At 39.2% G+C, this 12,906-nt stretch overlaps 2 protein-coding genes across 10 annotated transcripts in view; one reads left to right on the forward strand and one right to left on the reverse strand.

Moving 5' to 3' along the window:
* Positions 1-3,537, reverse strand: part of LOC104807525 (protein EMBRYO SAC DEVELOPMENT ARREST 3, chloroplastic-like) — a 10,048-nt gene extending 6,511 nt beyond the window's left edge. For 4 of the 8 annotated variants that reach the window (XM_010532835.1, XM_010532834.1, XM_010532831.1 and 1 more), the window contains exons 1-3: positions 2,935-3,022; positions 844-986; positions 171-375 (exon numbers count right to left, since the gene is read on the reverse strand). In XM_010532835.1, coding sequence (XP_010531137.1) covers positions 171-320 — 150 coding nt within the window. In that variant the 5' untranslated portion in view covers positions 321-375; positions 844-986; positions 2,935-3,022. Of the gene's footprint in view, positions 1-170; positions 376-403; positions 513-843; positions 987-1,895; positions 2,206-2,934 lie in introns of those variants that run through there. The other 4 variants (XM_010532833.1, XM_010532832.1, XM_010532836.2 and 1 more) reach the window with 3 other exon arrangements.
* A 678-nt stretch (positions 3,538-4,215) lies between these two features.
* Positions 4,216-10,615, forward strand: LOC104807527 (RNA-dependent RNA polymerase 6-like). 2 transcript variants are annotated; one of them, XM_010532839.2, is made up of 3 exons: positions 4,216-4,296; positions 6,033-8,745; positions 9,383-10,615. In XM_010532839.2, exons 2-3 carry the CDS (start codon positions 6,037-6,039, stop codon positions 10,259-10,261), a joined length of 3,588 nt encoding a protein of 1,195 aa, XP_010531141.1. In that variant the 5' UTR covers positions 4,216-4,296; positions 6,033-6,036; the 3' UTR covers positions 10,262-10,615. The 2 variants fall into 2 exon arrangements, with proteins under 2 accessions (XP_010531141.1, XP_010531140.1); XM_010532838.1 differs by lacking the exon at positions 4,216-4,296 and adding an exon at positions 4,805-4,877.
* The last annotated feature ends 2,291 nt before the right edge of the window (positions 10,616-12,906 follow it).

Below are 12,906 nucleotides of genomic sequence, written 5' to 3' on the forward strand. Positions count from 1 at the left end.
TGAAAGAGTTGATAGACTTCAAAAAAGCAGTTCCGAAATTTTTTGATACTGTTAGGCTCGAAAACCTTACAGGGTTTTTGTTCGATTAAAAAGCAGTTCCGAAATTTTTTGGTATGGTTCCTTTTGAAAACATTGACATGTGCCCAAACAAACAGGACAAACCAGCTTACCTCAACCTGTTGTTTACCAACGCGGAAAAAGAAACACGGAGTAGCCACCGCGGAGAAATCCAGATCCCTGATGCCAAACAGATCCGTTTGATGAGTAGACCAAATAGAATAGCAAGAAAAGGAGCGAACGAACCGTAACAGTTTGGACATTCTGTAAACTCAGAGACGACTTTAGCTCGTTTTCAGTTGAGAGCTTTCCATTTTCCTGTACCACCACACATATCACCCAAAATGATAAGACAAAAAGAGGAAGCAAATGAAAACTTTATCCACCCATTTTAGCCAAAACCTATCAAGAATGTTTTCCCGTTCTTTAGGAGTCCAGATAGCTGATCAACCACCCTAATCATAAAAACCCAAAAACATAAGATAAAAAAGACCAAAAACTCCTAATCTATCATATGGTACATCTGAATGTTTCATCAAATCTTCATGGACTTTCAGACAGCAAAACACATCACAATTTCGTCGTTACAGCTTAGTCTTTGGAGGGAAACAGCTTCTGAAGAAACAAATGACAATAGTAGTAGTACAGTACAATTAAAGGTTGCTGAACATAGACTGACCAAAATGAATTATCTAACAACTAAAAGTCATTCAGGTTACTGTAAAAGGGATTTCAAGTCATTCCCCGGAAAGGGAATAAGTAAAAAAACGAAGAAATACCACTCACAAAGAACAGCGCCACTGCCAAGACAGTTTCGGCATACAGCTCCTCGTGTTTTGTCTAAAGCCATTGCCTTTGGTACAGACACAAAGGTGTAAGCATTGTTAATCAACGCTGCAGTGTCTTCTTGACGCCCGTGATTGAGCCTCCTGAAGCAAGACACCAAATCAGGTAACAGACTTGTAGAACACAAACAATGTACATTGCGAATGTAAATTTTCGGGCTTAACAGAACATACATTGTTGATGGATCTTTTGCTTGTAATAACAAATCAGACAAAATTCACTAAACTAAAATGCGGGTTAAGACCAAACAGAAGAATTCCATAAGCTCCAAACCAAAACGATTCTGTAACAAAGGATGGTCTGAAACTTCTCCATTGCACGAGGCTTTGAACAATGCCCGAAACATGAAAAAATCCGAGGTTTACTACTTTATCAAACCTACATACTATGAAGAAACTTCACAACGAGGAAATTTTATTATCGATGCCAGCCTAGCCTGTACCGGTCTCACTCGGAATTTTCAGGTAACAACATACATCACTAGCCAATAAAAACGAGATACCGGCCAAGATAGACTGAAATGCACAAGCTTTCGAAGATATAAATCACGAACTCAAGTGAGATGAAATGGAATGCTCATATTTTAGGAGTTTCAACCGAAACATTGTGTCAGGAATCTCAATCTTCACAACTAATACAGTAAATTTTCTTCCTTCCACAAAATTTTCAGAAAATTTCGTCTATGCTTTAAAGAACCAAATGACAATTTATTTTCTTCCACACAATTTTCAGAAAATTTCGATTATGCAACTACAGAAGATTGGAAACCTTTCATATCAACTATAAGAATATAGAGTTCAATCCTACTCTATGGTGTGTTTTTCTGTTCTCTAATTAAAATTTCCCACCAAAAATCAAAATGAAAACAAGATTTTCTGCGGAGAAAGTACAGAATCACGCAAGCAAAAATCTCAGGAGGGATAGAACCAACGAGAATATTGCAAGGAGATGCGAGGTTTTGTTCTCTTATCGAGAACAGGGAAAAAGGGGACCTGGGTGTGGTCGGGATTCTCCGACGACACATCGAAAATGTCCGAACTGGAATCCTCATTCTCCGGGCTCAAATAATTCAGGTAACCAAGTTTCGGGGTTAAAAATAACAAGAAACAACACAATACAATAAGAACGTTGGAGCAACAGAGAATGAAAATGTAGTCGTTTGTTATAGATTTCTCTTTGTTTGGATTTCGTGGAAAGAAAATCTTCATCCGATATCAAGAAAAGCACTTAGGAGTGGGAAGAGGGAAAGGGAGGCAGCCTCAGGACGGCTTCCTCCGTCTCCATCGGGTCTGATCTCAGTATCTACACACAAAAAGACAAACAAAGACCAAACTTGAAGTCAAATTTCTAAAACCCTATACCCAAAATTGGGGGTCTTAAAGCAAAATCCCTATCCCTAATTTCTGAAACCTGCAGCCTCGACCTTTCTCGGTCCATTCCCCTCTCCCACTCGCTCGAATACCCGTGGGACACAAGTAATCAATTTCCTGCCAAAACCCAAACTCAAACCCGAAAATCGGTTTTCGCCAGTGGACAAGCGCTCGAAATTTCAAGTCGGTGAAGTCTCGAGAATCCGAACCCGTGCCAACGCCAACTTCTTCCTCCATAAGTAGACAAAGGAGCCGGGCGATATGAATCCATGAAATATGCAAACCGACCACTTAATAGAACTTGGGAAAACCAACAGTTGAGGAACCATATCCTTTGGAAGATTGATGTGTATTCAGGTGATCTAGTTCTATGGAAATCATTAGGGTTTTGCAAACAACTGCGTTCCTTAAAAAACCGATGCAAGATTCCCATCCCAACAGAATAAAGAAGTAATTCTGGCTTTCTTTCTCCATGTTCATGATTGTTTAGGTAATGCCCATTGCTCTGTTCTTTTATTGGTAGAACATCAAACCTCTTTTCACTTCTCAGATAATCAAACCCACATTGAAAAGATAGACATTCGAAATCCAAATCAAAACTGCTGATCTTTGGAAAAGGACACAAGAGGGCAATGCACCAAAAAGAGGGAGAGGTACTTACTGGGTCCTGAAGAACGGGCTTGGTGTCATCAATGGCGGGTCTGAAAGGGGGTTTCTGAGATTTATCGGCTTTGCGTTGAATCTGAAGAAATTTCACGGCCTCTGATTTCGCCGGAGTCTCTGCAACTTTTTCCATCACTTCTCTTTCCACCGGAGATCCGTTCGCGAGGCAAATTAGGGTTCTTTATTCTGACTGGTGACGATACAACCTAAACCGACGTCGTCTTGAGCCCATTAGTCAAACAAAGTTTTTTCAATTGTGTTCCCGCCAAAATCGAGTCCTGGACCAAGCTAGGCTTCAGATCTTCAAAATCTCTTTTCAATCACGACCCTTACATCATTTCTCTCTTAGTATCATCATCCTCATTAACCCGTATTCCGATCAATCTCGCGAGATCGATCCATGCGCATTTTCACGCATCGAGTTAACCATGGGATGATGTCTTCAAAAAACAAGTCGATGCTGGTAGTCGAGGTCGATTCTTGGGTGAATTTCGGCCGATTTTGCAACTGGGCTTACATCGGTCGGATGCTCAGGAAATTAGGGTCGATGGCTATGTAGTTTGCGCGAAATTACGTGGTCTTTGTCACCCGAATTTTGGCTACCAGCTAAAATGAAGTGGAACTGGAAAAAATAAACGTGTTTGTGCAATGCAAATGTTCGGGTTGTTTTTCGAGAAGCGTTAATTTAAGGACCTTACTTGACCTTATCCGATCAGATAGATATCAAGGGGAACTGACGAAACGCGATGATCCATCTCCTGTCGTCTCGAATTTTGTGTGGAACCTTGGGAACAACACGGGTCAGCATTCGCTTCCGACTCATGTCCGGGATTGAGTTAACATCCATAGAACAACGATTTGGTTCTTTAGTGTTTTTTCAATTCAGTGTAAAATAGTTTTTTAGATTTAAAATAATAATTGAGTTAAAAAATAAATGAGAAATATTAGTTGACTATTGGTAAGAATATAGTGAGAGATATGTTGGGTTTTTTTTTATCACGTTTCTTTTCTCCTTTTACCATATGGATAGTAATAATAATCGTCATTTTATTTGTGGTTTTTTACATAAATTTTAACAAGTGGTAAAGTCTAGGTCTTTTTTTTTTTTTTAACTCTTAATAAAGATTCGAAGGAACGAGGTGGGGACAAAAACAATGGCCGACGACCCTACTTTCCTCCAGAGACTTGTTCGCTAAGGTGTGTGATAAAAAAGCTTTGTCCTCCAAATACTTGTTTGCTAAGCTGTGTGTTCAAATGGTTCATATATATATATTTAAACTCTGTGCTCAATTGACGGAGTTGCGACTCTCTCTCTCTCAGTCACTTCATCGAACGCTTTGTCGGCATCGATACCAATTGGGTAAGTGTTTATTCAAATAAATTTCCTTTCTTGATGCAAGATTCAGATCGATTTCGGCTATTATAACACCGTTTTAGTCATGCTTTGTATGCTTTTTTTATATAGATTTTACTGGTTGTTGATTGCTTTATCCGTAGTTCTCTATCTGAAATGTTATTGTTGATCGGATTGCTGTCGGGGTTTGGCTGTTTTAATTTGATTAGTGGCGCTTTTTCCTATCATTTATTGTTTTGGCTCCGGGTTACATTATTTGAATATTAGTTTCGAATATACGATTTTTTGAGTGAAAGTTTGCATCTTGGGGAACTTTCTCCTCTGGCTGCAATCAGCTTTTCGATTGAGACAGAGATTTCAGTGTTGCTTGGATGCATTAATATCCAATCTTTTGAGTCTGCATTCCTTCTGCATGACTTTTTGAAATGCTGTTTGACTATAGGACTTGGTCACGTTCGATTGCTTGTTGGGGTAGAACCTGTAAAAACTTTTCAACAAAATTAAGACCCAATTTAGACAGAGAGCTAATGATGAAACGAACAAGAAAGAGTTATGTTGCCTGAGAACCACAGTTGGAGCAGATCCGGGTGAGTTCTTCCGTATGGCCGCCATTTTGGTGCGGACGACATTGTCGATGTCTTTGCATATCGCAGTGGAGCCTTTGAATCTCGAGTTTCGTTCTGTCCATATTATATAGATGGGAAGCTGCCACGAAATGCATGCCTTAGAGTGTCGTTCCAAGTCATACGAGTAGGCAAAGTCCCCCCCCCCCCCACCCCCGCCCCCCCCCCCATCCCCATTGAGTAGAGAAATAGTTCTTTGGGGAAACTTTTAATATGAGATATGGTCTCGTGATATCATGGATGGTAAAGGTTCTTAATCATGCCATTTGAATGTCCGTCTCTTATGAGACACTTTCGGAGATTCAATCGGATTGAAAACATTATTATTCTTGAAACGGCGTCTAGACTAATCTTGGGGTCTGGGCTTATAATTTTATCTTTGGTCTACGGTTGTAATTATTACAAATTTTCAAGTTTGGAAATCGGTTTTATCTTAATTACGGTTCAAATCCTTGGATTTTCTTCCTTCCATAACTTTCGTTGAAAATTGAATTCCGTTGATTGCCATATTAAAGAATGTGACTAAAGCAAAGGATATGCGTCTACGATGATGGTTATAAATTGATTGTTTTATTACCCCTTTTTTTCCGTCATCTGTGTACTTGTCACCCCTGTTATTGCAAGAATCTCCGGTAAGTGATTCTAGGTGTTCTCTCTTATTCATTTACTAGATCAATGCATAGAGCGTGCAGCTTGCGCTAATGACATGTTATCTCAGAGTCTCTTTTCCCAATCTCTTATACCATCACATTGCCAAAGCTACGATCATTTTCACTTCTTTTTTGCTAGTCATATAGTTTGGTTCATGGTTTAATTTTGATTATTTTGTGTGATGTGTTTTTTTTATCTCATCAATTAATTAGTATTTATTAAATATTTTTAAAAAAATTATTTTTTATTTTATTTTACAAACTAATTTAAACTAGATAATAAAAAGGATGATGATGATATTGTTAATTAAATTAAATCGGAGGATGGATTGAATTGGGTTTCGCTTTTCGGTTATTAATTCCCCATTCGATTACAAAATGGCGGAGAAGGGTCTTTTACTCTTTTGTTGGTATTCTTCGTACTTATTCCAGTCTCTGAAGTGAAGGATGCTTGCTTTCCTTTTTCCAGGGAAATGGGTTCAGAAGGAAGTACGAAGGCCTCCATCGTGACGCAAGTCAGCGTCGGTGGGTTTGGCGAGTCCGTCACCGCGAGGGATCTGACGGAATTCCTCGAAGAGGAGATCGGCCTTCTTTGGCGGTGCAGATTGAAGACCTCTTGGACTCCCCCTGGATCCTACCCTAATTTCGATATAGTCGACACCTCGCGGATCGCCAAGATCGATGATTACAAGAAAGTTGCGCCTCACGCATTTGTTCATTTCGCAATCCCTGAATCGGCGGCGTATGCAATGAACGCTGCCGGGCGATGCAAGCTAATCTTGAATGGACGGCCGTTGAAGGTCAGCTTGGGGCCTGAAAATCCGTACAGCATTAACCAGAGAAGACGGACCACCACGCCGTTTAAATTGGCTGGTTGCCGTGTCGAGATCGGGACCTTGGTTACTCGGGATGAGTTTCTTGTTGCCTGGAAAGCTTCGGGCGTCAACTTCTTGGTCGATCCTTTCGACAACATGTGCAGATTTTGTTTCACCAAAGACACCGCCTTCTCGTTCAAAGACACAGGGATGCACGCAGTGATAAAGTGCGACTTCAAGATGGAGATTTCGGTGAGAGAAATAAACGTGGTGAGGCAGTACAAACATTTCGATGGCTATGTTGTTCTCTTGCAGCTGGCTTCGTGTCCTCGGGTGTGGTACAGAACTGCTGATGATGACATTTACGAGACTGTTCCTGTTGATCTCTTAGATGATGACGACCCTTGGATTCGCACCACGGATTTCACCCCAAACGGGGCGATTGGTCGGTGCCTATCATATCGAGTACTCATCTCTCCTCGTCATGAAGAGAAATTGAAGAATGTCTTGGGTTATCTAAGGATGCGGAGGGTGCAAGAAGAGCGTGTGAGGTTGCCGCCTAGGATTCGCAGAGAACCAGATTTTATGGTTCCTGAGCATTTCTTCTGCATTCAGGACAAAGAAGGGATCTCCTTTGACATTATATTTCTAGTGAATGCTGTGATGCACAGAGGGACTGTTAACCAATTTCAGTTGACGAAGCATTTCTTTGATCTTCTGAGACAACAGCCCAAAGAAGTCAATGTGGCTGCTCTCAAGCATCTTTGTACCTATAAACGACCAGTTTTTGATGCCTGCAGGAGGTTCAAACTTGTTCAGGAATGGGTTGTGAAGAACCCGAAGCTTTTAGAGAGTCATAAGAAGTCCGATGACATCGTCGAGATCAGAAGGCTAGCGATTACCCCGACCAGAGCTTATTGTCTACCCCCTGAAGTCGAGCTCTCCAACAGGGTGCTCAGGAAATACACAGCTATATGTGATCGGTTTTTACGAGTCACATTTATGGACGAAGGCATGCAGACCATGAACTCCAGTCTTCTTTCGTATTATGTTGCTCCCATTGTGAAGGATCTGATATCATATTCCGCCTCTCAGAAGACCCATGTGTTTAAAAGGGTAAAAACCATTTTAACTAAGGGGTTTTACCTGTGTGGCAGGAAGTATAGTTTCCTGGCCTTCTCGTCCAATCAATTAAGGGACCGTTCTGCATGGTTTTTTTCCGAAGACGGGAAAACGAGTGTGCTAGACATAAAGAAATGGATGGGGAAGTTCACCAACAAGAACGTCGCAAAATGTGCTGCTAGGATGGGGCAGTGCTTCTCCTCTACATATGCTACCGTAGATGTTATGCCTCACGAGGTTGATGACGAGCTTCCAGACATCACAAGAAATAATTTTGTGTTCTCTGATGGGATTGGTATGATCACACCTGACCTCGCAGATGAAGTAATAGATAAACTGAGACTGGATGCAAATTGCCCCCCATGTGCTTTTCAGATCCGTTATGCAGGTTGCAAAGGAGTAGTTGCCCGTTGGCCATCAAAGGGTGATGGCATAAGGTTGTCACTCCGGCCCAGTATGAACAAATTTCACTCCAAACACACCACCTTGGAGATTTGTTCTTGGACTAAGTTTCAACCTGGTTTCCTAAACCGGCAGATAATTATTCTCCTCTCAACACTTGGTGTTTCTGATAACATATTCTGGGATATGCAAGAAGTCATGATCTCTAAGCTAAACCAGATGCTTGAAGATACGGATGTGGCATTTGAAGTTCTAACAGCGTCATGTGCTGAGCACGGAAACACGGCAGCAATCATGCTAAGCGCGGGTTTCAAACCGAAAACAGAGCCCCATTTGCGAGGAATGTTATCTTCAGTTAGAGCTGCACAGCTTTGGGGTCTGAGGGAAAAAACTCGGATCTTTGTTCCTTCTGGGAGGTGGTTAATGGGTTGCCTAGACGAAGCAGGGGTACTTGAACAAGGCCAATGCTTTATCCAAGTTTCAACACCATCCATAGAAAACTGCTTCTCCAAACATGGGTCTCGATTCAGTGAGACAAAAAAAAATCTGCACATAGTCACAGGGTATGTAGCCATGGCTAAGAATCCTTGCCTTCACCCAGGAGATGTAAGGATTCTAGAAGCTGTTGATGTTCCAGAGTTGCATCACTTGTATGATTGCCTTGTTTTCCCTCAGAAAGGTGAAAGGCCACACACAAACGAGGCTTCCGGAAGTGACCTTGATGGAGACCTCTACTTTGTAACGTGGGATCTGAATCTCATCCCTCCAAGCAAAAAAAGCTGGAGCCCAATGCTGTACGATGCAACAGAAGAGAAGACTTTGACACGCGGTGTCAGCCACCAGGTTAATCTCTGCTCTCCCATTTTTTTTTGTCTGGCTTTTGATACTTTTGAAGTTAAACATTGAATTTTGTGCATCTACTTGTAAATAGTTACGGTTAAGGAAAATTTGATTATGGATTGCTCATTTGGATATAATTTTCTGATATATCCCTGCATTAATTGCATTGTGAATTCTTGTTTTGACTTCTTGATGCTAGCTCTGGATGTGTGCGGCATGAATCTCTCAATTAGGAATATTTGCTAGATTGATAACGGTTAGGAATTTCTGGTGGTATATTGATTGTTTGTTCTATCATAACTCACTGATGTTTCTCATTATGATAGTTCAGCTTATTTCTTAAAGATCCATGATGTGTGAGGTATTAGAAAGATATTGTGTTATGAAGCTTGTGTCGGAACTCCATTTACTGAGAAAGTCTTGTATATGCTTTCCTAGGCTCTGAAAAGAAAAATAAAGGTTGTAATATATTTGTGTTACAATCTTGTATTTACTTTTTTTGGGTGTTGTTATCATTTCCGTGTATTCTTTTGACAGTTTCGACTATTTCAACTATTCACTTTGATTTTGATGTCTTTACTTTGATATTGCCATTACGTCTGGGGTTAGTGAGGAATTGCCTTCTCTCGTCTTGTTACAGGATATTATAGATTTCTTTGTTAGAAACATGGTGAATGATCATCTGGGTACGATCTGCAATGCACACGTTGTCCATGCTGATAGAAGTGAATATGGAGCCCTGGACGAAGACTGTATCTTACTAGCAGAACTAGCAGCTACAGCAGTTGATTTCCCGAAGACTGGGAAAATCGTTACGATGCCTCACCACCTGAAACCAAAACTCTACCCAGACTTCATGGGAAAAGAAGAATACCAATCTTACAAATCGACAAAAATCTTGGGCCGGCTTTACAGGAAAATAAAAGACGTTTATGATGAAGATGCCACTGTTTCATCGGAAATCAACTCAGGCCCAAGGGACATTCCTTACGACACTGACCTTGAAATCTCAGGTTTTGCAGATTTTGTCCCTGAGGCATGGAATCATAAATGTTCTTATGATGGGCAGCTCATGGGCCTTCTCGGGCAATACAAGGTGCAGAAAGAGGAGGAGATTGTGACGGGTCACATCTGGTCAATGCCTAAATACACAAGCAGGAAACAAGGCGAGCTGAAGGAGAGATTGAAGCATTCTTACACTGCGTTGAAGAAAGAATTCAAAAAACTCTTTGATAAAACAGACCCGGAACACGAAAATCTCAGCGATGAGGAGAAAAACCTTATGTACGAGAAAAAGGCTTCAGCTTGGTACCATGTCACATACCACCCAGAGTGGGTGAATAAGTCTTTAAAGCTACAGCAAGATCCAGATGCGTCTGGTAACACAGTGATGCTCAGCTTTGCTTGGATAGCTGCTGATTACCTTGCCAGGATCAAGATCCGATCCCAAGGTAAAGAAACTTTTGATGTGGGCAAGCCTGTTAATTCCTTGGCTAAGTATCTTGCTGAGCGCATCTAATAGGTATATGTCACCAGTCCCGAAAATGTCGTTAAGCCGCATGGCCACTCTGCCAGAGAAACTTCAGTACTTGCTCTATGGTTGGTTTGTTTTGTGGTATGTGACTTGCCTATGCTTTTTTGTTTCTGGTTTTGTGACTCGTGAATGAAGTGAAGTCCTGCATTACAAGACGCTTTGCCTATTCTGATTCCGTCTCTTTCCAATGGAGTTTAGTTGATTAATCGCTTGCTGTTTACAATTGAAACAGTTCAACTACTTGTCGTTTGTGGTGACACTAGTGTAGGAAGTTTATTTGCAACTACTTGTTGGTTTATGTTCTGGGAAGAGAAGTGCTCGGCGTTTCTTTTTGATTCAGGACGTCTTGTTGTGAAGGATAGAGATACAATTACGTTCTTATTTCTATTTCTGAAAAGTCAAACATAAGGGTGTGAGTGGTGGTAATGCAATCGTCCGCAATCGCAGCGATTACGATTTCTGGTGATTACGGGTGATTGAAAAAGTGAATGTTAGAATCGTAATCGCCCGCAATCGCAATAAAACATCAATATTCTAATCGCATCTAAAAAATTACGTTACGATAGCGTTTTGCAACGTTTTGGTTAAATGATCAAAATACTCCTAATATTAAATAATATATATATACATACTTATCATATTATACATATAAAGAACTTAGTATGTGTATATATACATGAAATATATATATATATAAACAAACAATTATATATATATACATACATCTATATATACATACACATACATACATATATACACACATACATATATATATACACATATATACATATATATATATATATAAACATATACATACATATATATACATATATACACACATACATACATATATATACACACATATAAATACATACATATATACATATACACACACATATACACACATACATACATATATACATACATATATATATACACAAACAATCATATATACATACATACATCTATATAAACGTACACATACATACATATATATACATACATATACCCACACATACATATATACACACGTGCATATATAATATATACATATACACATGCATATATACATACACATACATATATATATACATATATACACACATACATATACATACATATGTATACATAATGCATATATACATATATAAATTAAAAAATATATTAATAATTTTATTTGGTATATATTATGTGTGATATTGTTTGGTTTTACCAATAAATATTTTTAAAATATTTTTAATATTAAATTTATTTTTGAAAATAAATTAAATTGATAATAAAATTATATTTAAAATTTATAATTAATTATTTATAAATTTAATAATTATTTGATATTAAATAATAGTAAAAAACTAATTTAAAATATTTTAAAAATAATTATTATTGTATATAATAAAATGATGTTTTTTTTAATTTAAACCAAATCACAATCGCTATCATTGTTAACCAGTCGTTCTAAATCGTAATCACTCGCAACCGCTATCAACAACAGTTTTTCTACCAGTCAGTACCAATCGCCTAGAATCGCCAACAAACGCATCATAAAAGCCCGCAATCGCAATCGCGGCGATTGCGATTCCACCTGTCAACACCTAAATTAGTAATGTCTCGTCAAAATACAAATATCTCTATCTAATTTAAAGTACTTTTCTTTATTTTTGGTTTTTTTTATGAAACGCTGTCAAAACGCTAATATAGTATTACAATTAGAAAACCCGTATTTTGTTGCGTTGCGATTGATTGCGTCCACCAATTGGTTTTCCAATCATCTACAACCGCTCCGTTTATTGATCGTAATGGCACAACCATTTGCTCCCTAAATATGATAGTTCTTTCTAATAGGAAAATGTTTTTCTGTATTGATAATTACAAGAATACATCCTAATATATAGCAAAATACAATAGAATATTCTAGGTATAATATTTCACTACAAAAAAATATGTCAATTTCAACGGATAAATCCGTTGAAAATGACCTATAATCCGTTGAAATTATACAATTTCAACGGATTTTCAACGGATAAATTCCATTGCAATATCCTCGTTGAAAAAATTATTCCGTTGAAAGCCGTTGAAAATATCAACGGAATTTTCAACCGAAATCCGTTGATATTTTTCAACGGAGTTTTCAACCGAAATTCGTTGATAATTTCAACGGATTTTGCAATCGAAATCCGTTGAAAATTTAACGAACATTTTAAAACGTATTCTCAATCCCGACCTCGTACTGCCTCGACTCCGACCTTGTGACACCCGTAACCCGTGTACAAGGCCTCGTATGGAGATACTCCGATACTCGTGTGGTGACTGTTGTTGTACGCAAACTCGCACAACGTCATGTACTGGTCCCACGGAGCTCCCCACTCCAGGATACAAGCTCTGAGCATGTCCAACAAAGTTTGTATAGTCCGCTCCGACTGACCGTCTGTCTGAGGATGATATGCCGTACTCATCTTGAGCTTCGTCCTCAGCGCCTCCTGAATCGCCTTCCACAAACGGGATGTAAATCGGGTGTCTCTATCCGATATAATCTCGTCCGGAACTCCATGAAGACGTACGATCTCATCAATGTAAATCTGCGCCAACCGCCCGATCGGATACTCCTGACGGATAGGAATGAAATGGGCGGA

Source organism: Tarenaya hassleriana, unplaced genomic scaffold, assembly GCF_000463585.1.
Source record: "Tarenaya hassleriana unplaced genomic scaffold, ASM46358v1 Cleome13, whole genome shotgun sequence".
Taxonomy (NCBI): domain Eukaryota; kingdom Viridiplantae; phylum Streptophyta; class Magnoliopsida; order Brassicales; family Cleomaceae; genus Tarenaya; species Tarenaya hassleriana.